The sequence below is a fragment of the Myotis lucifugus genome, unplaced genomic scaffold (genome assembly GCF_000147115.1).
Source record: "Myotis lucifugus unplaced genomic scaffold, Myoluc2.0 scaffold_1, whole genome shotgun sequence".
NCBI lineage: Eukaryota > Metazoa > Chordata > Mammalia > Chiroptera > Vespertilionidae > Myotis > Myotis lucifugus.
The window spans coordinates 16301760-16326298 of NW_005871049.1; the positions used below are offsets into that span (position 1 = coordinate 16301760).

A 24539-nucleotide genomic window follows, 5' to 3' on the forward strand; every position below is an offset into this window, starting at 1 on the left:
ATGTAAATTCAAGGGAAAGTTAAGGCACATCAGTCCCCATGGTCGGTGTGATAAGGGAGGGCCCCAAAAGTAGAAAACATTTTTCAGAGGCTAAGTCATTATAAACTTAAAAAAAGATGAGTTCATGTGGACAAAAACTAAACATATTCAACCTGACAAGCTCAGGGGGCAGGGGCGGTGCCTGCGTGGTGAGCCTTCCAAACTCAGACCAAAAGTAACCACAGGACGGTCTGAACATAAAAATTCCTAACTAAAAGCAAGCCATGGCTGGTAGTCCTGGCCTAGGCCTGTGGTTGCCTTGACAAAGGTCAGCTTTCATCTTAAGTAAGCCCAGTGCATTGTTCTTATGTATCTAGGATAACATACCTTTTAAATATCAGAGTAATTTTCTTTTCCAGACCCCTCAAGGCATAACCGCAGTACTAGAGCAGGAGACCACAGAACCCCTCATTGTTGTCTTGCTCCCCACACACCATCTCCATGTGCTGGAAATGTTAATTATTAACTATCCTGTACCCACTAATGTAAAAGAAGTATGTGTCTATTTTGACTTTTTATCCAATCCCAGAAATTTCTCCATTTTGCTCTCTCCTGTGCCCTTAATCTACCAACAAAAGATTTCATGTAACCCTCCTTATGTCTCTTCCTTCTATTCTAATGTATCCTAATGTATAAAATAAGCTGCAAAACTGCCATACTCCGGAGCATTTTCTCAATCTGTTCCAATTTTGCTTCCCAGCAACTGTTCTCAAGTTTGGCTCAAATAAACGCATAAAAATTCTCTGCAAGTTTGGACATTACTTACGTCAACATATGTATAAATACAAAAATATGCCTTACCTCATATACAGAATTTCTCAGACAACCAGGTGAGTAAAAGTAAAAGTAGGCAAAAACACCTGCTTTGATTCTTTGGCATGTGTTAGGTATGCAGCAGCAAAAGGGTGATATTGGGCCACAGTGTGGTAAACTGGCATTGTTCAAATACTTCCCATCCAAGATCAGGACCGGTCCTTATGTCTGTGGCAGAGTTGGACCCAAAAGTGGGGGTCAAATGTCTTCAACTCCAGAGAGAAGAAGGACTCAGAAACAGAAATCTGGCAACATGGTGCTGCAAGGTCAGGCCCCTGGAAGAGACTCCCATTGGAGTGGGAAAGGAGTCCGTCAAGAAGAAAAGGGGTGAGGAGAGACATAGGACATTGGGGATGAGTAGCCATGGGTCAAAGGCTGCAGGTGGGTCATGGAGGATGAGAGCTGAGAACTGGCCACTGGATTTGGTGAACGTAAATCACTCCCAAGCATCAAGAAGACGCTCTTGGTTAAAGTGATAGAAATGGAAGACAATTTGAGAGGCAGGAAGGGATTAAATGAAAGGCTTCTAAATTAACACACAAAAATCTTGGGAAATCTAGGTATATTTCACACAAGTTTTACAGCAGTTAAAACAAACATACTCAACTCTTTCTAGTGATCCTAAGAATGCTAACCCAACTCAGAAGATGAGACTGAAGTGAAAAGGTAGATATGGAAGAAGAGATAGGATGGGGCATGTCTTGCTGCTGCCAAAGAGAAAAGCCTGTTATCATTTCCCAGACAGCACAGGAGCCCAGAGGGTAAACAATGTACATTGGCCAGCAGGCTTGCAAGAGGGCTCAACACTGCCAGCCTTTTTCAGATACAAGATTCGTCCAAGACGCCATTGAACTTCCACTGCAAGCAAAAGCAGTAACGGCCCCATTTAGCAGAGGAGAAAGGCAAGGCCCAGAAAGGCTAAGTGATTGCTGAAGCTGACAAGTGACTGACAGATCAGATTTCTATCTCACTCTCAGTTCTCTCTCTGTTGATCAGATCTCCTCTAAATGCCTTTATAAATGTTTCAATGAATCTTGTCTTCATTCATTGGATTAGCAAGATCAACTCCCCACTGATAATGCAAAATAACCCTGACATGTTCCAGGCCTCCCTGATAAGACAGAAATTGAACTTTCTGTCTCCATTTGGACTGTGATATATCTTGATCCTTCACCTCTAGCAAAAACCGTCTCATAGCTGTAACTTTAAAGTTAGTAACGAGTGCTTCATTTGCTTTCAAAGCAGATAGGAAACCTTTTAAAAATATACTCAGGTTGCCATGACCTTCATCTATGACTTAAAGAGTTCACCCTATGTAATAATTTTCTTTGCTCAGGAGACATTCTTAAATTGTCTTTATAGAGATTTGGGCACTAACTCCATTGATGAAATTAACACACACACACACATACACACACACACACACACACACTTTTAGCTTGTTACCTTCTACTATACCTGAAATCAGACCTTTCCCTAAAACATATTTGGAATTTTACATGACTATCAAAGAATTCTAAAAACTTTCAACCTGCTAAGTAAAATATAATAAAAATGCCAGCTAAGTGTGTTTACATTAAAAGAAGCGCACTGCCCTAACCTCGAACTAGGCTGGAGGACAGCCTCGTGCTCACAAGAAGCAAACGCAATTCAGGTCCCTAAACTGAAGCTCTGGCTGTCCCACACACCGCATGGGGCTGAACTCACTTGAGGTGCATTTTGGTTTTTTCTACATTAAAAAAAACCACACAATAATTTGATGATATGGACCAATATAAAGCCATTCTACTCTGTTTTGCCTGTTTTTGTGAGTTCTACAACATGAAACAGATATTTTAATAGTATAATGTCACACTAAATGCAGGAGTCTGGAAGGCAGGCCCTAGATCTTATTCTCCTATTTAATTATTTTCTGTGGTAGAAAAATGGTACCTACACAAAGTGGGTGCTTAACTACAGGTAAAGTATCACATTCTATTTTTAAAGCTGGATGGGGCACAAGGTGTTTATTATTATTATGCTTTAAACCATATATATATATATATATATATATATATATATATATATATATATAGATATTTAAACACCTTTTAAAGATGTTTAAAACTTTTTTAAAAGTAGAATCCTGAGGCCCAGTCATCACACATTCTAATTCAATAGGTCTAAGGTGAAGATAAGATTTTTCCCCTAATCACCTCAGGTAATGCCAGTGAAGGTGATATACAGAATCCATTTTGAGAAACCAAAAAATTAAACAAGATATATACTTATAATCAGTACGCTGCTATTAGTGCTCAAGGTGCCTTCTCTTCATGGTTCGAATTACCAGACTCAGCCTCAAACACAGATAACATAGAGCTTGGCATAAAATATTACTCTCAGATATGACAGGAGACATCTTCCTAACTTGCCCTGATTTATATCTATTCTGATTCTTAATGTTTTTCTTTCTTTTTTCCTTCAGATATTTGAAGGCAGATATTTTACAAAGCTATACAGCTTAGCAACTTTACCTGAGAATTAAGAACTCATACTGACGAAAATACCCAAGTTATAAAAACAGAAATTGTTTTGTAACTTCAACGAAAGGTAATAAGACTATTTTTAGGCAATGGCTTTTAGCTGAATCCCTCGCTATCTCAGCTTGCACACACATAAAAAAAAAGAACTATTGAAGTTAAAGAAGATAATGCATCTTCTCCCAAACCCTACCTTTCTTGCTTTTTCATTAAATACCAGCTTAAGTGATAGAGAAATGAAATATCTCTATAACAGTAGCATTAAAGCTACATAGCACCTTCTCTCCAAACTCTGGAAAATGATTTTCCCATTTCTTAAAAAAGAACCTTCTTTTATAAAAGGAATCTCTGTGGTAGTGACCACAAGGCAGAAGTTACTTGAATTTTAATACAATGATTTCCTTAGCAAGTCCCATTAGGTTTAAAACCTCTGTAAGGCTTTGTGAGGGAGGGGAAATCATAGTTTTTAGCACAGAACTTTACATTTGAACAGAAATTTAAACCAAACAAATGTATAGTTTCAAAGAAAGAATAAGAGCCCTAACCGGTTTGGCTCGGTGGATAGAGCACCAGCCTACGGACTGAAAGGTCCCAGGTTCGATTCCGGTCAAGGGCATGTTCCTTGGTTGCGGGCACATCCCAGTAGAGGGTGTGCAGGAGGCAGCTGTTCGATGTTTCTCTCACATCGATGTTTCTAACTCTCTATCCCTCTCTCTTCCTCTCTGAAAAAAAAACACAATAAAATATATTTTTTTAAAAAAAGAAAGAATAAGAGCTTATCCTGTATCTCCCATGTTATAATAAAATAGAAAACATGTTTACCTATCTTCTTTCTTATATTTAGAAATAAAATTAGGGTTCACCAAGTCTTATTACTTTTTCTATTATTTAAAAAAGGAGAAGGAGTCCCGGGAAGTGCTAGGGAAGAGCAGGGCTGGAAAGGCTCTGGTACCTTCCTGAAAGGGAGGCCAGGATGTAGGAGGTAAAGTCTTCACTGCCAGTTTTCACAGGGCAAGCAGGACCCCAGCTCCTGAGGGTTAAGGTGCGGCCCCTGAGAGAGGGCATGTATCCATCTATACCATATTGGGGACTCCTTCGTCCTCTGAGACCTCCCACACTCCACATCTCTCATCTGAATTGCCTCCCAGATACGAAGAGAAAGAACCTGCTGCAGCCACATCCTTGTCTACCCTCTTCTCAGCCTTCCCCACCATGAACTAGGGACTCTGGTTCAATTTAGATAGAATTGATCACTATTTTATTTAATTTGTTTTTTTTAATAAAAAGTACAAAAAAAGGAAAAAAAAAAGGAACTAAAGCTTCTCTCTCGCCACCCCCCCACCCCCAACATAGTCATCAATCAGACCATGTCAACAGCATACTTTTGAAAAGTTACATTTAAAACACCGGAATAAAAAAATTACAATCACAAAAAAAGAATCTAATTATGTTATTTAAATAAGAGTAGTTTAAAGTTTAAAAGCCACAAAATAGGACTGCCAGTCAGCTACACCCTTAACAGTCTCACTTTAATACCTAAAGCATACGCTAGCATTCCAGCATCTACATTGTTATGCATGTACATTGAGTTCCTAATGCAGCTAGAAGTTACTATAAATTCTGCTGGCTCTCTGAAACAAGAATACCCAAGTTATAAAAACAGAAATTGTTTTATAACTTCAGCAAAAGGTAATAAGGCTATTTCTTGCCAAAGTACAAGCTGTGAGTTTAAAGGATGCAGTCACTTCCCATCCATGTCAAAAAACCTTTTTGTAATCAATAGTTTTATGAAAAAAAACACAACACAACACTTTAAAATGATAGGCATATTAGTAACAGAAAAAATCTCTTCCTAAATTATATAACAATTTTTCAAAATAAAACCAAGAGAATCATTTCAAATGACACTATTATGTCTGAACACATCCCCCCAAATCATTAAAGTACAAATATGCTACATAATCACAGATGTTCTTTTATACATGAGGACATATACTAAACATGTATATATACTAAAGATGTATATGTAAGCCAGAACCGGTTTGGCTCAGTGGATAGAGCGTCGGCCTGCCGACTGAAAGGTCCCAGGTTCGATTCCGGTCAAGGGCATGTACCTGGGTTGCGGGCACATCCCCAGTAGGAGGTGTGCAGGAGGCAGCTGATCGATGTTTCTCTCTCATCGATGTTTCTAACTCTCTATCTCTCTCCCTTCCTCTCTGTAAAAAATCAATAAAATATATTTTTAAAAAAAGATGTATATGTAAATATATGAGAGCATAAACTAAATGTTAAGAAGTTTTGTAACACAAAGTGCAATTTAAAAAAAAAAAAGGTTTCTTACATGCCATAAATACTGCAAAGACTAGTCAGTTTGAAAGGACATGGAAATGCGCCCCAGCAATTTTCCTGCTGTGTTAAAACCCCGTGGGTACAAAGCTGCTGCATGGAGACAGAACCGTGAATCACAGAGATGTAGACTCAGAACCGTCACCCAATGGCACCTGACACTGAATTCAGCATTTGGACCTTTTCATTCACATGCACCAATAAATTCACTTTTCATCCGTAGACTAGGTTAATCTTCCCTTAAATTTATTTCAGCAAGAGCTTATATTCAGTTACTTTGTAACATTACTTTAGAAAAACATTAAACTTAAAATGATCTACTATTTTTACTTGCTGATCATTTCCTTCCATAATCTGACATAAGTATAAGAAAGTCTATTCATTTCATATCAGAAGATATGGCCAAACTGGACTTTACAAGCTTCATTTCTGAAGTTCAATTTTCAGTATTTGTGAAAAATTGCATCTTACTTCCCAATGCTTGATAGTCATGAAGACTCACCATACACACATTTAAAGAACTAGACCAATGATATTAGAAAACAAAGGAAATGTTTGTAAACTCAACATTATTAGCATACATTAATGTAAACAAGTTAAATATTTACTAAGGAATGAACATGTAAATACACTTTTTAATGCTGTCTATTAATGACAAGAAAATGAGTGAACTTTGAACTTCTGCCAAAAGTAATTTGAGAACAAAAAGGTTTTTTGGCCTTACAGCTCTTAAGGGAATCACATTAGAATGAAAGAGATAAATGACACATTTAAACCCTTAACACCAGTCTCTGATATTCCAAAAGAAACCCTTTCCTCAAATTATTTCAAGGTGATAGAAAATCAAAGCAAGAATCAGTCTGACTCCTATAACCCCTCTATCTCACTAATTATTAGGTGAAAGAATTAGCTGGAATAATGAAACGCCGGGTTTCCAACTATCCGCCAATTCTATTCCTACGCCAAAAAGCTAAATAGGGCTAAGAAAAAACACACAACCATGATGCCTGGCTTCCCTTTAAATGAATGACTAAATCTCAGCTGGGTCCTCAGTGCTGCCTGCAATGCTACCCTACTCTCCAGCTAACCCACTCTCCTCAGCGCGGCGGCAATGGCACGTTTCTCCTCTCAACTCAAACATTCATAGCACTTACCCTGTCATGACTCTCAGCTGCTGAGAAAAAATAAAAGTCATCCAGCTCCCTCTCTACTGTACAGTTCCCAACATGACAGAAACATGCCGTCATTTCTGTACTTAAAAATCTTAATCACACATCCCATCTAAATACAGCCTCAGTTATTAGTTCCCTTTATCACAAAGGACCTCAAAATGATGTCTATAACTCTTATCTCTAATTCCTCTCTTCCCTCTTCCTGTTTTCCCTTGAACCTACTCCAAACAAGCATTTGCCCCTATATCCCACTGAAACCACTCTGGCCAAGGTTACCAGTAACCTCCATGTAGCGTAATTCAAGGGTCAATTCTCAGAATTCACCTTATACCACTTAATCAGCAGAATAGCTGATCATACCCTCTTCCTTCAAACACTTTCATCGTCTGGTTTCAAGATACCATGATTTCTTGTTTTTCTTTACATTTCACTAATTATTTTTTCTATGTTGCCTTTGCTGGTTAATCCTCACTGTCATGACCTCTTAATGATGGAGGGTCCCAGAGCTGAGCCCTTGAACCTGTTTCTTTTCTAATTATGCTCTCTCCCCAGGTGATCTCCTCCAATCTTGGCTTGAAATACCATTTACTCACTGATGACTCCCTAATTTATATCTCCAGTTTAGACCTGAACTCTCAACTCTGTATCTCTAGTTGCTTACTGACATTTTCATTTGGGTATGTAATAGGTATCTTAATACAACAAAAACACAACCTCTTGATCTTTACCCACATGGATGACATTACGAGTGTTCACCAACATCCAGTTCTCTTCTCATTCAGGGCACATCAATGACAACACATGGTGAAGATATACGACTTATTCTGGCCAATTTAATGTGAGCAGAAGTGCCATGTACCCCTTCCAGCCTGGACAGTGAAAAGCCCATTGGTGACTCTCCAATCTCTCTTTCCCTGCTGTGGCAACTGTAAATGCTCTGTGTTCCATACAAATGGGGCCTCCATTAACCAGGCTTCCTTAATGACAGGAAAGACCTTCCAATTGACCAACATGGGACATGTACTATGAGTAAGAAATAAACCTATACAGGTAGCCATTGAGATTTTGGCATTCTTAGTTATCACCAGACTGATACCTCCCAAACCTGCTCTCACAAGTACTCATCTCCAACTCCATCCTGTCAGCTGCTCAAAAACCTTGAGGTCATTCTTGACACCGCTTTCTCTCACATTCCACATCCAATTCATAAACATATCCTGTGCCTTCAAAATGCATATGGCATCCAACCTCATTTCAGTGCCTCCACTATCATCCTGCTCTTCAAGACTCTGGTAAGAAATTGAAAAAACAAACCACACACTGGGAGGAAATATTTACAAAGCATATATCTAATGAGGGGGGCCCTAGCCGGTTTGGCTCAGTGGATGGAGGGGGAATTGGATCCAGAATATATAAAACTCTCAACTCTCATCAATAAGAAAGTGAAATACCCAATTTTAAAAAAGCAAAAGATTTAATAAACATTTTACTAAAAAAGACATGGATAGTAAATAAGCCATGGAAAGATAATACCACTTACCATCACTAGTCACTAAAACATGCAAATTAAATTAAAGCCCCAATGAGATACCACTCCACACATACCAGAATGGCTGAAATTAAAGACTGACAATACCAAGCACTGCTGAGATGTGGAGCACTGGGAACTCTTACACAGCTGCTTGAAATGTAAAATGGTCCAACCCCTTTTGAAAATACTTTGGCAATTTCTTAAAAAGGTAAACATGCACCTGTGGTAAAAAGGAGTGTGCCTGCATATTTACTAATAAAAGAAACGGTTCAATTCAAAAGCTATTTATAGGTGATTTATAACTATTTATTGGTGATTCCTCCCTTGGTTAAAATGCACTAAAACATATACCTTCTAGATGATCCAGCCATTCTCCTGCTTAGTATTCCCGAGAGAATTGAAAGTTTATGTCCATGTAAAGATCTGTACACAAATGTCCACAGCCCCAGCGTGAAAACTACCTGAATGTCCATCAACAAGTGAACAGATAAACAAATTGTGGCACATCCATACAAAACAATACGTCTCAGCAATAAAAAGTAATGAATTACTGATACACACAATATAGATGAAACTCAAAATAAGTATTCTGAGTAAAAAAGACAGAAAAAAAAAGAGTATACACTGCATGATCCATTATATAAAACTCTAGAAAATGCAAACTAATGCACAGTGACAGAAAACAGATCAGTGGTTGCTAGGGGAAGGGGGGTGCTAAGAAGAACAGGAGGGAAGGATTACCAAAGGGTACAAGGAAACTTTTGTCGGTAATGGACATGTTCACTATCTTCATTGTAGTGATTTCACAGATATATACATATGCCAAAACATTAAATTGCTTAAATTTGTGCAGTTTATTGTATGTCAATAATATTTCAATAACCCTGTATTTAAAAAGAATATAGCATGTGATCAAGAAATATTTTTGCAATTAATAAAATGGATGAAAACGAAAATAGATGCTAAGAAAGCAAACTCCTAAGGATGACTGAAGTGGCAACCCCTTATATCTTCCCTTATTCAATAGTATTATTTTCTAAATGATGGACTATAAGTGGAAAAGGGGGAATACAAAGCAAAGTCCCTCAGTACAAAGTTGTAAGGCCTTTCAACTCAGAAGAGCCACTTATAAGGAGTTCTTTAAATGAATAACTGCTATCCCAATACACAAGCACTCTTCTTATGTCACAGTCCGCTAGCAGCTGGATAATGTTTTTAAACTTATCTTAGAAATCTGGCCTCATTTCCTTTTTTAAAAAAATATGTTATTGATTTTAAAGAGAGAAGAAGAGAGGGATAGAGAGATAGAAACATTAATGAGAAACATCGATTGGCTGCCTCCAGCATGCTCCCTACTGAGGATAGAGCCTGAAACCTGGGCTCTATCCCCAGGTTAGATTACCCCTATGTGCCCTGACTAGGAATCAAACCAGTGACCTCTTGGTATATGGGTCAACACTCAACCACTGAGCCACACCAGCTGGGCTGACCTCATTTTTCCTTTGTATATCATCTTCACTAGTCATGAGACTTATACTGACCCCTTTCCCACAAATTTAATTCCTTACAATTTTTTAAAGAATTAAGGAATGGCCATAGCAGGTGTCCTCAGTTTGTGAGTCTTGAATGAAAAGTCCCTTTTCTTGAATCCCTTGTCCTCTGTCTCCCAATTTCCCACTGAGGTAGAGAAATTCCCATCCCCATTTCATTCACCTCCTTTGAAATCCCAAATTCAACTCACTGTCATCAATTTCAACATCATCCTAATACATAAATAACTCGCTTCTTTCATAAGCTGCTATGGTTATATGTTTTCTGCTACATGACTCCTATATCATAAAATAGAATATAAACATAAAAGCACAGCACCCGTTTCTGTTTAAACAATTAGCCCCTTGACTCACCTCATTTCCACCGACTGCCTTGGTTAAAATCACTGCAGAAGATACAGGGGGAGGCATGCAACCTACAGTCTGCAAACTGAAAAATAAAAGAAAGTGCAATTATAAATAGCATTTTTCAATCACAAATAGTGTCACTACATTCATTCTAAAATTGCAGAGCTGCGTAAATGAAAATAGAAGAGTGATTATTGATGCACATGCCCTGTTGAGTTCAGACAATTCTATGTGAAGCAATATGGCTTAGAAGATGCTGCAAATGCCTGAGGAAGCTCTCATTTCATTCATAATTTTAGGTGACTTTATTTTTTAAATTATTTAAGCTTTTATTATATAATTAAAAAAAAACATTCAAGTTAGAGTAAGTATAGTCATTGAAAGATAACCAAAATGTATATAATTTAGCCTGAGTCTTATTTCAGGTATCTTTTCCTTACATTTTTTTGGTAGAAAGTCTTTACGAAAAAATAAAACTTTAAAACCACTTCCAAAGTTCAAAAATATTTAACAAAACACAAGCTTACATGTGTTTATTCCTTTCTACAAAACAGCAATTCTCAAAACTTTCATCTCATGATGCATATATTCTTTCTGATTGGTGTTTCAAGATTCTTAGGATATATTCCCAGAAGTGGGATCATTAGGCCAAACAGCAGTAAAGGCTATATATTACGAACCTATAGCCAACACCATACTCAATGGGCAAAAAACTTAAACTGTTTCCCTTAGGAACAGAAATGAGACAGGGATGTCCTTTCACCACTCTTATTAACATAGTACTGGAAGTCCTAGCCACAGCGATCTGACAAGAAGAAGAAATAAAAGGCATCCACATTGGAGAGGAGGAAGTAAAGAAGCTTTTAATCTTTCCTCCACTAATGTCTCATATTTGAAATCTCTGCTTTAGGAGTACACAACCCTTGCTAAACCTCTTATCCTTTAACTGATTACACCACTCATCTGACAAATCATATGCTGCCCCATTAGGTTGGTCACTATTTTATATATATACTAGAGGCCCGGTGCACAAAAATTTGTGCACTGGCAGGAGAGGGGGGGTGGGAGAGTGTCCCTCAGTCCCACTTGTGCCCTCTCACAGTCTGGGACCCCTCGGGAGATAACCACCTGCTGGCTTAGGCCAGCTCCCTGGGTGGCAGATGGCAGGCCCAATCTCTCGGTGCCTGCCCCACCGCCCCGGGTTGTGCACACAGCAGGGCCGATCCGGGGGTTGGGGTGCCGCCCCGGGGCAGCGCACACGGCAGGGCCAATCCGGGGGTTGGGGCGCCGCCCCAGGTCGGGTCACACACGGGATGCCCCAGGTTGGGGCGCACACAGGATGCCCTAGGCAGGTTGCACACGGATGCCCGGGCGGGCCGGCCAATTGCTGCTGCCCCGCCCGACCGCCTCGGGTTGGGTCGCACACTGGACGCCTGGGCGGGCCAGCGGATCACTACTGCCCCACCCGGTCGCCCAAGGTCGGGTCGCACACGGGACACCCGGGTGGGTCGGCCGATCGCTGCTGTCCCGCCTGGCTGCCCCGGGTCAGGTCGCACACGGGATGCCCGGATGGTGCCAGGCGGGCTGGCCGATCGCTGCTGCACTGCCCAGCTGCCCCGGTCGGGTCGCACATGGACGCCCGCCGCCCCAGGTCGCAGATAGCAGGCCCAGATGGCAGCAGGGCAGGCGGGATGACGCTGTCCTGCCCTGCCTTCAGTATGCAAATTAGCCATCTTTGTTGACGGTTAATTTGCATATCATGCTGATTAGCCAATGGGAGGCATAGCGAAGGTACGGTCAATTACCATGTTTGTCTATTATTAGATAGGGTATATATATATATATATATATATATATGTATATATATATATCCTACACATGAACTAAATTGAAAGTTCCTTTAATACAAGCAAACTGAGTTAATATCTTCCTATTTCTTGAGTGCAGATACTTGATATCTATTGGTTCTTAATATGCATTATACAGAGGTGGGCAAAAGTAGGTTTTCAGTTATGAGTATGTGAAACAGAGCTTATTGTTGTATTATTATTTATTAATTATTGTGTTATTTGTATGACAACTGCAAACCTACTTTTGCCCATCTCGTACATTGTTGTTCTAAAATGATGTCATTATATTTCTGTGACATTTTATGCTTTTCAGCAAAATTTTATGTTCACTCTCTCAAACTCAATCTGGCCAAAACAGCCTCTTGATTTTCCCCTCTTGTTCTACTTCTCTCCAGCTAAGTAAAGGATGTCACCAATTACCCAGTGGCTCATACCCAAAATCTAGAAGTCATCCTTGATTCCTTCCTGTCCTCCTCTCTCCATATCCTATCCATCCATGGGTTCTGAGAACTCCAATTTTAAAATATATCCTTTACACATCAATTTCTCCCTACTGCGCTGCTATACCATGCTAGCCTCCCAGCTGGTCTCCTAGCTTTCTCTCAGGCCCTTCTATTATCTATTATTTTCCACAGACTAGCCAGGAGAATCATTTGCAAATATAAATCAGACAACACCACTTTCTCATTTAATTCCCTCTGGTGGTTTTCTGTACTGCTCAGAATAAACTCTGAATGCATTACCATGGCCCACAATGCTGAGTGACTGGTTTCTGCCCACCTTTCCAACCCCAAGTCATAGTATTCCTCCTCCATGTCAGCAGGCTCTGGCCACCATGGTCGCTTTCCTGACCCTCAAACGCACCAGGGTTATTCCTGCCTTGGAGCCTTTGAACATTCTGTTTCCTTTGCCTAGAACACTCTGCCCCATGAACTCTACAATCTAAATTAATCACCAGCCTGTGCACCCAACCACTTAAGGATATCATAGTGCTTTACTTTGCATCACTTACTTCTATCTTAATCATCTATTTACTTGTTTACTGACAAGCACATCCAAAGTCTCTTCAATGTGCAAAACTCACTCTTGGCCCATTTTGTTCAGTGTTGGTTTTCCAATACTTATAATAATTCCTGGTACATAGCAGGAGTTAAATAAGTGATTTCCCTGATATTGCTATTAAAGCAGGCAGTAAAAGCATAATTATCTTCATTTTATGAACTGGGAAACTGAGGTTCAAAACTATTAAATGCCTCAAAGTCACCTAGCAAGTTAGGGACAGAGTCAGAATGCAATCTTCGGCCTTTAAGTTCAGTATTTTAGCTATTATACCATGACTAGTGGTCCGGTGCATGAAATTCATGCACATTAAAAGGGAATTACTTAGAGGAAATATTTGAATATTGTTATTTGCCCTTTTGCTATAATACAGTGTCAGAGATGAAAGAAAATTAGTAAAATGTATATGAAAATCTCCCTCCTGTCAGAGTCTGGGGCACATCGCAGGACCCAGAGTCAAGTCCCCGCCCACCCACACGCGCCTTCAAATCACGCGAGACCCAGACCCAGCCAGCCCCACCCCCCTCAAACCCCGCCGGGCGGGGGGGGTGCAGCCTCAGGTCCCCCGGCGCAGCCTCAGGTTCCCCAGCCCCAGCGCAAGGGAATGACAACCATTTGCATATTAGTTCTTTATTATATAGGATGCTAACATAAGGTCAGTTCTAAACCAATTCAAATAATTTTTTTTTAAATCATCAAATCCTTTAAATAAACATGACAATATTTTTAATGGAAGAAATGATTCTAATAAAAATCTATTGTTAAATCAACTACCCAATCAAACATAATACAGAACAGGTGAAAAAATAAATGTTTGTCCCCTGTATATGTTTTTCTTTTCTATATATTTTTAAAGCCATTATCTCTGTACATTTGGTAAGATAAATCACAAAAGTTAAAGCACCAATTGACAGCCTATCTTTTTTCATACATACAGATCTTACATCCTCTAGTCCCTTCCAGTTTTCTCCCAAAACAACTCTTTTAAATTCCCAGAAACACAACTCTTTTAAATTCCCACAACTCTTTTAAATTCCTAAAACCTTGAGTTGAAGGATAATAATAATGTTAAAAGTGTTTTTATTTTCTTATAAGATATCACACATAAGTTGCTATGGAAATAATGTCACTAGAGATGTCCCATTAAAAGTGGACCCTCCAAGAACATATATGCATAGTCCATGAACACAGACAACAATGTAGTGAAGGCAGAAGAGTGGGGCTGGGTGGACAGAGGCAAATATGGGGGGAAGGCATCTGTAATAGTGTCAACAATTTAAAAAGTAATTAATTAATTAAAAAGTAACTCTTCAAAATATTTAAACATACCCTTTCAAAAGCCATTCATTGATCGGTGTGATTGATAAAAGCTGAAGAAAAAGCCATATTGCTGCTGGGAAGAATGCAAGCGTAAAGATCTGAATGAAAAGATGCAGTCGTATATGCACCAAAGCACTGGTCAGCTCCTGCAAAAAAGGACACAAGATAAAAAAAATTAAGAAAACTATTTCTGAAGATAGGTTGGTACTAAAATAACATCACATAAATTGTTTTTTTAATTGAGATATAATTGATATATAACATTATATTAGTTTCAGGTGTATAACATGATGATTCAGTATTTATATATATTGTAAATTGATCAGCACATTAAGTCTGGCTACATACATCAATTTGGAGTTATTTCATAGCTAAATATTTTAACCTATGCATATGAGATTATGCATAAGTATTAAGAGACAAATTTTAAGAGAAAAGTTATTGCATAAGAGACAAACCTTAAGAAAAAAGTTGATGATGGTTATGAAGTTATTCATGAAGATTATAATTTTTATATAAAATTTCTGAAATATTCTAATTGCTTTCCAATATACAATATATCACAATAATTCAGATTTGTGAAATTCTGGACCAGGACTAAGCTAACTACTGGTACATTTGAGAACTGTTGACACTGCAACAAACATGTACGTTTAAACATTGAAAAAAAATAAATCTTATTTAAAATTTTAGTAGAACCTATCACAATTTTATAAGATAATTAACCTCTGGTCATTATATCAGACCTAGAAAGGCCTCAATTTGGCAAGATGTTACTAAATCTACACACAGATCATAATTTTTAAAAATGTTCCCCCCAACAACATTCTATAATTAAAAACGGCTGTTTCCACAAAATTGACTCACTCATTTTCTTTGTTAACATTTACTGAATAGTAGTTGTATGCCATTCTCTGAGCTTGCCACTTTATGTATGTCATCTCATTTAATCCTCACATCAACACCATTAGGTGGATGTTATTTTTCCTGTTTTACTGATGAGGAACTTGAGGTTGAGAGCTACTACACAGTGAAGCTCGGAATCAAACCCAATAACCTGTGCCTGTGTCATCCTACTGCCAGGGAGGGAGAAAATTCCCACCAAACAGGACAAGCCAGGCACATGTTATGAGTCTCACAACTAAAAGGTACTCAGTTAAATTTGAGGGTTTAAATATATACTAACAAGTGTTTGCATTTGAATTTCTTTGAGTTGTGTGGTTTTTCAGTGGAAATAAAACACATTCAGAAAGTAGTAGAAAACTGACATATAACATTCAGGCACTCATTAAAGTGCATTCAAAGTTGCCAGAGAGTTACTATAATAATAATATCCCCACAACCCCCAGTTCAAGCAAGACTTTCAAAAGAGCCTCAGCCTCAGAGGCATGAGCTGGAGTTTATCGTTTAATAAACAGTAGGTCAGGACAAACTCATTCACTGACCACCACCTCTAGGATCTGTCTCAGAGGCCCCCTATTTATCTCCCTGTGTGAAGGCACACAGCAGTTCCATTTCGGCCACAAGATGTCTTTAATGGTATTTAAGGAACTTCCGGTAATCCGGAATAATGTAGGGAAACACTGGACAGACCAGAAGCCATACCAGGTCCATGGATCAGAGCTAAGAGAAAAGGAGCCATCCTCGCTCTGAATCATAAGTTTCACCCCAGAGACACCTGAGCACCAGCAGTACCCAGAATCCTCAGCAGTCTTGAAACCAAATCTCACACAGATATACTCAGAGGCATTCAATAAATACCAAATACATATGAGTGTTTTCAATTGTTTAAATTGTAATAAAATGATTAGCCACAATGCAGTAATTAAGGCATTTGCATATACTTCTCATAGAAATATAAAATAGTGTAACTTTTCTAAAAAGTAAATTGGGGATATATATCAGGGACTATAATACAATTTATATTCTTAGATCCCAAAATTTTATATCTAGGCATTTATCCCAACAATATAAAAAATGGTTACAAGCATTTATACACAGAATTGATCCTCACAGCATTATCCATTATGGTAAAATCTGGAAACAACTTAAATGTCCAACAATGGAAGAATAACCATATAAGGTAAGAATTAAACAGTGTTAAGAGCTATTCAAACTATGTTAAAACTGTATACAAGGATGTAAGAGCACAGGGTCTCTCCCTACTTAATCAGCATATAAACTGGCACAACCTGTGGACAGCAATCTGGCAACTCATTTCTTCATTCGACAAATACTTACTGAGCACCTGCCACCATTCTAGGTGTTATGGGTTCACTCAGCAAGATAGACCACTGACTCAGAATTTAAATTTAAGAGCCTTTATTAAGCTGGCCAGCTGACTACAGTTACAGCACCCTGCCGAAGCAGAGGCTGAACTGCAGCCCCGATTTCCATGACCAGCGACTACAGTTACAGCACCCTGCCGAAGCAGAGGCTGAACTGCAGCGCTGATTGCAAGAGTTACATTTTATTATTAAATTTTGTGGAGGCCCAGAGACAAATGTGTCTTTCAAATTCTGGGCCCCCAATATGGAGGAAACTCTCTTTATTTATACTTTTTCCAGTCCTTTGTCTCCCAAATTTGGAATGAGACTTCCGGGCCTTCTGAGAAAGAAGGCCTGCGTGCTGGGAAGGGGCCATGAGACCATATCTCAAGGCCTGGCCTGATGTCATTACCTTCCTATCTATGTGTTTTAGGAACAGACAGCACAGCATGACCCGTCTGGCCAAAGCACCAGATATGCAGCCCAGCACACTAGGTACTTGGAGAATCTATCACAACTTAAACTGCATATATCATTTTGACCTATAAATTCCACTTCCAGGAATTAGCTCTTCACCTATACTCCAAAATGTGGGAAATGACATGTTTTTAGTGTCCTTTGCAGAGTGTTTATAACAGCAAAACATGGTTATTACCTAAATGTCCACCAATAGGGGACCAGGAAAATGTAACGTGACACATTCATAAAATAGAATATTTTTCAGCATACACAAAGAAACAGGGAGTTCTTTATATGTTGATATAAAATAAAATAATCTCCAAGATATGTTTCTGAGTTAAATAAGGTAAAGTGACAAACAGCATAAAATAACAGTTTAAAGGGATGGATACAGATATGTATGTTTTGCATAGAATATCTCTGGAAAGACACACAGAAACTGTTATCACCAGAGAAGAGAAATGGATAGATAGCTGGTAAAGGGGTGTAAGGACGACTTTTCATCATATATACTTTTGGACCTTTTGATTTATGTACATAAAAGTAAAAAAAAATGTAAATTATTTTATTTTTCAATGTATAAGTGAAGAAAAATTAAATAACAGTATTAAATTACATGAAAAATTGCATATACCTATATACATATATATAATTTTAAAAAAATATTTTATTTTTAAAACATTCTATATGTAAAATATGTTTAAGAAAAAAAGTACAAAAGCACACAAATGTTAGAACAGTTATTTTTACTCTTTCTAATCTTTCTACAATAGGGAAATACCACTTCTATAATCAGAAAAGAGTTATGAAAAATAAAATGCAGTTAGAGACTACTGCATGACCTAATAAATGACAATTAGAAACAATTGATATCACATCAGAATAATGGATCAGTAAGAACTCATCAAAATGAATCACAAGAGCCTACCGTGTTGGGGCCTCTTAACAACAGGGAAATAACAGACATGAAGTGTTTCCTACGAAAGATTTTCAAGACTGTCACAAAAACCTAGTATTATAGGTTTTCTAGATCTTCATACAACAGTAAAGAGAAAATAAGGTAACACTGGAAAAGAAAAAGCAAGTAACACCTTAAAATCCTGCTCATCTTTGTTTCTATCCCTGTGCCAAGCATGGTGTGTTGTAGTGATAGGCACTTGATAGGTTATTTGTTTAAATAAATTGGTCTTGCCATGGTCTGTTAAGTGACAAATCCTCTGAAACTGCAGGTTTGAAGTTAGCTATATATAAAATAAATCTCAAAGGTGACATTATTACATTTCAGTATAATAATATTTCAGAAACCATTTCAACACATATTTCAAAAACTAGAAATCAACAGTTAAAAAAACTGAAGATTTAGCATTAAATCTTTTTAGCATGAAGTGTTAACACAGAGCTCTTTATAATTTTAATAAATGAGCAAAACAAACTTTAGAATTCACATCATTACATCAATGTATGAGTAATGTTCAATATGAATCAAACTCGAATGGGACCATAATAAATGCTTTCAAATAAATTCAAGTCAATAATAACTCACCGTCTTCTGTGTGCAAAAATGCATGATTCTAAGACCTAATAGGATACAAAAATAGTCCCAATTGAAATTAATTTAAGATTATTAACTAGAAAACAAATAACAAGATTGCTACCTTCTATTGCCCAAGAAATTAGCAGGGCTTAGAGATGGCTTAACTTTACACAAAGATGCAATCTAGGCCATCTTAAGTTAAATGGATCTTGAAAATGACTTAATGTTGTATTCATTTCAAAAGGGTCTTTCGTGGAGGAAATGGTTCTGATGGCTTCTTAGATACATAAGAAAGGCCAGGGATCCAGGCATATTTCATCATTAGATCCAAATTAGTTGGATGACTCTGAAGGTTTCCTAGGTGCTTACAGAAGAATTTGGTCCTTAGAGAAGTGCTGATAACTGTGACATTCCTTCTTCAATTTCTGCATCCCACAAAGTTGGCTGCTTTACAGAACAGCATTAAGCAAGAAGCTAAGGAGAGAAATCAAGTCTCTTGCCAGATTTCCCATGGCATAAGCAACAGTTGTAGCCATTAAGAAGCCACCAGGGGGCGTAGTTAGAGCAACCTCCCAAGTAGAGGACTTGGGTGAGGCAGCTGCTTCACAAAGAGCATTAACCAAGGCCAGCAAGAAGACCTCCAAGGAAGATCAGACCAGCAGCACAGCAGTGGTAAATTCTGTCCCCCATTTGAGGACCAATAGAACTCTGGTGTTGACAGGTAAAGCCTATGCCCTTTAAGTACTAATCACAGTCCTTTCTTATCAATATAGTTTACAAAAACTGGAATTTGACATATTTAGGAAATCCCATCCATGTCAGCTATTTTCAGAAGACCAGTAATCAGTGAGGATATTTAGCATTCTTGAGACACACTTCATCTGTCGTAGACACTACACATGGATCCCATCTATATCCCAAATGACCCCAATGGAAAGATTTATACCAACCTGCTAACTACAGAATACCTAAATTTAGTAAAACCATTTTTTTTCTATGTTGCTACTAGGACGATCAAAAAAGAGGTAAGTAAATTTGATCTTTATTCAAATCACACTTAAAAGAAAGATACTTGAAGTAAAGACAAGATATGATGCACAAACAGAATTGTATGTTTTTAAATCATTTCCTTAAAAAAAAAAGCCTTCTTACACAGTAAAATTAACCTGTCTATGTAAGACTAAGCAGCTTAGAATGATGACTTTTAAAACTCTATGTAATTTCTTCAAAAGCAAATGGGTATTTTCTCCTATTTTTTCTCCATTATAAGTCAAAAGGGAATCATATATTCTACTCATTCCTATCTCGGGTATAAAAATGTCTGGATATTTAATTCCAAGGAATTCCATATTCAGTGACACCTGGATCAATAAATAACATTACCTGTATGTCTTCATGATAAAGTGAGATTTAGTATGAAAAAGTACAAATATTTCCTCAAGACATCTATTAACATTTAATAACTATACAGCACTAGCAAAGAATATACATCTGTAAAAATACAAATTAGTTAAAAAGTTTTAACAAGCATCACTCATACATCATCAGTCCTAGGAACAAAAGATGATCCACAAAGTTATGGAAGCCCAAATAAACATCTACAGCTTAAAGGGGCCACAGTATAGTTACCACCATAATCTGAGGAAGACCTGAAGGAGATGCATCACTTCAGCTGCCATATTAAAAACACACTCATGATAGCCACATCTTCAGGTTCCATGCTGCTTGACTATAAGGTTTGTGGAATACGTACGTACAAAACACAAGTCCAGTGCTGAAGTCCAAGTTACCTTCTGTTATAGTGGAGCCGTCAGACTACAGCTACACACAGCTTTACAAAAGGATCTGAAAATTTAAAATATTAAGTATAAACTGAATTTTTCTCCCTGCTTTTCATGTGCCCCATAGGTGACAGTACCTCTGTTTTTAATGATAGTCCACTGTTAAAGAATATTGTTGCAACAGCAATGTAGGAGACAGTTATTTCTGGCTTCAGTGGTCCTAAAGAGAGAGAAATTAGGTACTGTTAGATAAGAGTTTCCAGTCTTCCAGTATGAAAGACAAATCCAGTGGAGGAGGACAAATGGTACTTCATTTCTTAGTGTTGACCCTGGTATGTTACTGTCCTGATGGAGTTGAGCATTTGCTGTGATGCCATCTAATTCCAGAGAGAAGTTTCCAGAAGGCAAGGATCATGGCTATCCAGCTCAGCACAGTATCCTTGGACCAGAAGAATAAAAATAAACTGCTCTCACATAAGAGAGCAGATAGTCAACATCCTTCAACATAGGTCCTAATGATATCTACCACAGTATCAGTCCCCAAACCAAAGGAGAGAATCTCTCAATGGAAGAAGTTACATTATCTTCAGCGAGATTATTTTATTTCTTCTAGGATACCAGAAATAAAAGCTTGCATTCATGCATATATTCAGTTCTCCCCAAGAGTATCCAATCTATAAATATTTATTGAGCACTTACTATGTGCTTGAGATAATACAGACAGAGTAATAGAGTACTTAACAACATGTTGTTAACATTGTAATTATTAAGAAATTGTGCTTGGCCCTGGGCATACTGTAGTGAACCACATAGGCCTGATCTCTGCCCTCCAGAAAATTCCTCTCTGAAGTTAGGCTGGCATCATCCCAGACGCATTAACATTGTGAGTACTATAAGGGGCAACCCTAAACTTTATACCAACAGTTTAAAATCTGAGATTATCTCGAATTTGACATTCTGTGCAACCCTCTTGTGCTGAGCTGAATAACATCCCTCCAAAAATTTGTGTCCTTCCAGAACCTTATTTGGAAACAGGGTCTTTGCAGATATAATCAAATTAAAATGAGGTCTCATCCGATTAGGGTGGGCCCTTTTCCAGTGACTGGTGTTCTTATAAAAAGAGGGAAAGATGGCCATGTGAAGACAGAGGCAGAGACTAGAGTTTATATTACCAAGGGACACGGTTGGCCGGCAACCACCACAAGCTAGAAGCAAGGAAAGAGTCTGCCCTACAGCCTTCGGTGGAAGCATGGCCCTGCCAACATCTTGATCAGACCTTAGCCTCCAGAACTGTGAGAAAATAAATTTGTTGTTTTAAGCCACCCTATTTGTGGTAATTTGCTGTGGCAACGCTAAGAAACTAGTACACCCTTTAAGCAAAACAACAGGACCGTGCTGGAGGCAGACCGCATTCATGGCTCCTCCGTTCCCTGTAACTCTCCACCATACACTTACAGATGTTGTTCAGCTCCAAGCTCAGGAAAAATCACCATTCATTCAGTCAATAAATATTTATTGAGCAACTACTATATTTTAGGTAAATGTAGTACATCAGTGAATAAAAGGAACAAAGATATCCTCAAACAATGTCATAAATTCTTTTATGTACCTGGCATTCACACAAATCATTTTGCTGAGATCTGAGACAAGGAAACAAAAGGGAGAAGGTAAGTGCTAACGGCATTACAGACCAGGGCAGTAAAGGCTGTTCACAAACTTGAAAGGAGGTACATTATTGTTATGCCCATGAGTGAATCTGTCTCAGCAGCTCACACTTAGAAATAATATTTCCTCAACAACTGAGAAAGGTGATTCAGAAGCAGATTTTAAAGTCAAGGAGTCTGGCTTGTTTTGAAAGTAGATGCTTCCCAGGAATTTTAAGTACCATTTAAAAAAAAAACAAACAATAGCATTTTTATTTTCCTCCAATCTCCTGTTTTTTTTATCAGACCTTATTCTTGTCAACTGTGGTTCTGCCCACAGTGGTGTGTCCAGAATGTCCATGTAAGATGGGTCAGAGTTAGCAATGTGGTCGCAAGTGAGAGCCACCTCCAGAGCCAGCACATGGCATCTGCTTCCATTGCATGGTTCTCTGGGGCAGCTAACCCATCTACCTTAGCCAACAACCGAGTTTTTAAAGAACTCTTCCCACAGTTCACATACACATACATAAATACACATGATAACTGTTAACTAATTGGTGTAATTCAGTGGAATGATTCTTGACTTTCAATGTTTTAAATGGTGGAGACGGGTTATACTGTGTGTTTTCTTTTATTAGATGCATCTCTAAATAACTCAAAACTGTGAAAAGACATAGGGAGGGTATTCCAGGACTACCTACAAAATATCTTTTAAAAAGGAAAGGAGGAAATTGTTCTGACTTGGAGAAACCTAAGGCCCCTCTGAGACATGATCACTGAGATGCCAATAGACAGCTCAACTTTTGAATGCGGAACTAGAAGTCTCCCAGGGCTGCAATAAAAACTTGGTAAATATTTGCACAGAAGTGAGAGATGAAACTACTGTTTAAAAATGATACCTGGCCCTCTCCAAGGTAATGAGTATATCTTCTATGTCACCAGAATAACCAGATCCAGATCTTAAGATGGCTATAGAGCTAAAGTGGAAATGTAAATTTTAACTTTTCCTTTAAACAAAAGCAAAAACAAATTCTTTATCAGTGAAAATGAGTTAGTAAAATCAAAAGAAAAATTTTAAAAATGAAGCGATTAGGGGCTCCAGAACTCACACTTTTTAATGGGGGTTAGGGGTGAAAAGAGAGAGAAAACTATTTGGAATGCTTAAAAAATGAAAGGAACTATTATCCTATATAATAAAAGCCTAATATGCAAATTGTCCCCTTGACTGAGAGTTCCACTGGGAATTCAACCAGGGGGTGGGACTGGCTGGCCAACTGCCCGCAGCCCGTCCCCCCCAGCTGGCCCCACCCTAGCCAGCGGAGGTGGCAGGCAGCCAGGGGAAGGGAGGCCCCAGTTGGCAGCCGCTAGGGACCCTACCCGTGCACGAGTTTCGTGCACTGGGCCTCTACTTATTTCATAAAATCTACTCATCTTCAAAGTAAATTTTACTTCTAAACCTGATCTAAGATATTTGTGCCAATGTTCTTAGGCTTATAGCATGTTTCTGGTTATGTTCTTTTAGCTGAAAATTAATGAAGCAGTTTCCTTTTTAGGGTTTATGTATTATTAATGGCAATCATTTAAGTTAAGATGCAGGTAGAAATGAGAAAGTTACTCTGTACTTCCAAAGAAGTAAACCTTTCTCTTCCCAAGAATGAATAACACCATGTTGAACTTGATTAAACACTAAGGTTGCACAGCTCATAGTTTCCCTGGGTTTCAATAAACCGATTAACAATACCTCAGCATCTATATACATTTACATCTATTGTGGCTCTTTATTTCCACACTTCTTCTATTTATTGAAAAGTAAAAGATAAGTGAGTAAAAAGAACTGTGAACTAAGAATTAAATTATCTAGGCTAGTACCTAGTATGCTTTTTCCCATTTGGAAAGTCATTCAACTTCTCTAATTTTAGGGTTCCCACATCTATAAATTTCCTGCCATTACAAAACTCACTAATTGGCCATAAAGATTTTTTAAAATATTTTTAATATGTTTTTATTGACTTCAGAGAGAGGAAGGGAGAGGGAGAGAGAGATAGAAACATCAATGGTGAGAGAGAATCATTGATGGGCTGCTTCCTGATGTCCCCTACTGGGGATCTTGCCTGCAACCAGGGCATGTGACCTCCAGGTTCATGAGTTCACGTTCAACCACTGAACCACACCAGCCGGGCTGAAGATTTTTTTAAAGGGAGGTCAGATCATAGTTGTGACACTTGAAGTGTAGAAGTCTTACACTTAAAAATAAAGAGTGTAGCCCTGGCTGGGTGGTTCAGTTGACTGGAGCATGGTCCCATACACC

At 38.3% G+C, this 24539-nt stretch overlaps 1 protein-coding gene across 4 annotated transcripts in view; it reads right to left on the reverse strand.

The window, feature by feature from the left end:
* The window catches only part of SLC10A7 (solute carrier family 10 member 7), a 191492-nt gene that overhangs the window by 162953 nt on the left and 4000 nt on the right, over positions 1-24539 (reverse strand). For all 4 annotated transcript variants that reach the window (XM_006081754.3, XM_023754891.1, XM_023754898.1 and 1 more), the window contains exons 2-4: positions 20726-20808; positions 14557-14693; positions 10325-10400 (exon numbers count right to left, since the gene is read on the reverse strand). In XM_006081754.3, the coding sequence (XP_006081816.1) occupies positions 10325-10400; positions 14557-14693; positions 20726-20808 (296 nt within the window). The remainder of the gene's footprint in view (positions 1-10324; positions 10401-14556; positions 14694-20725; positions 20809-24539) is intronic.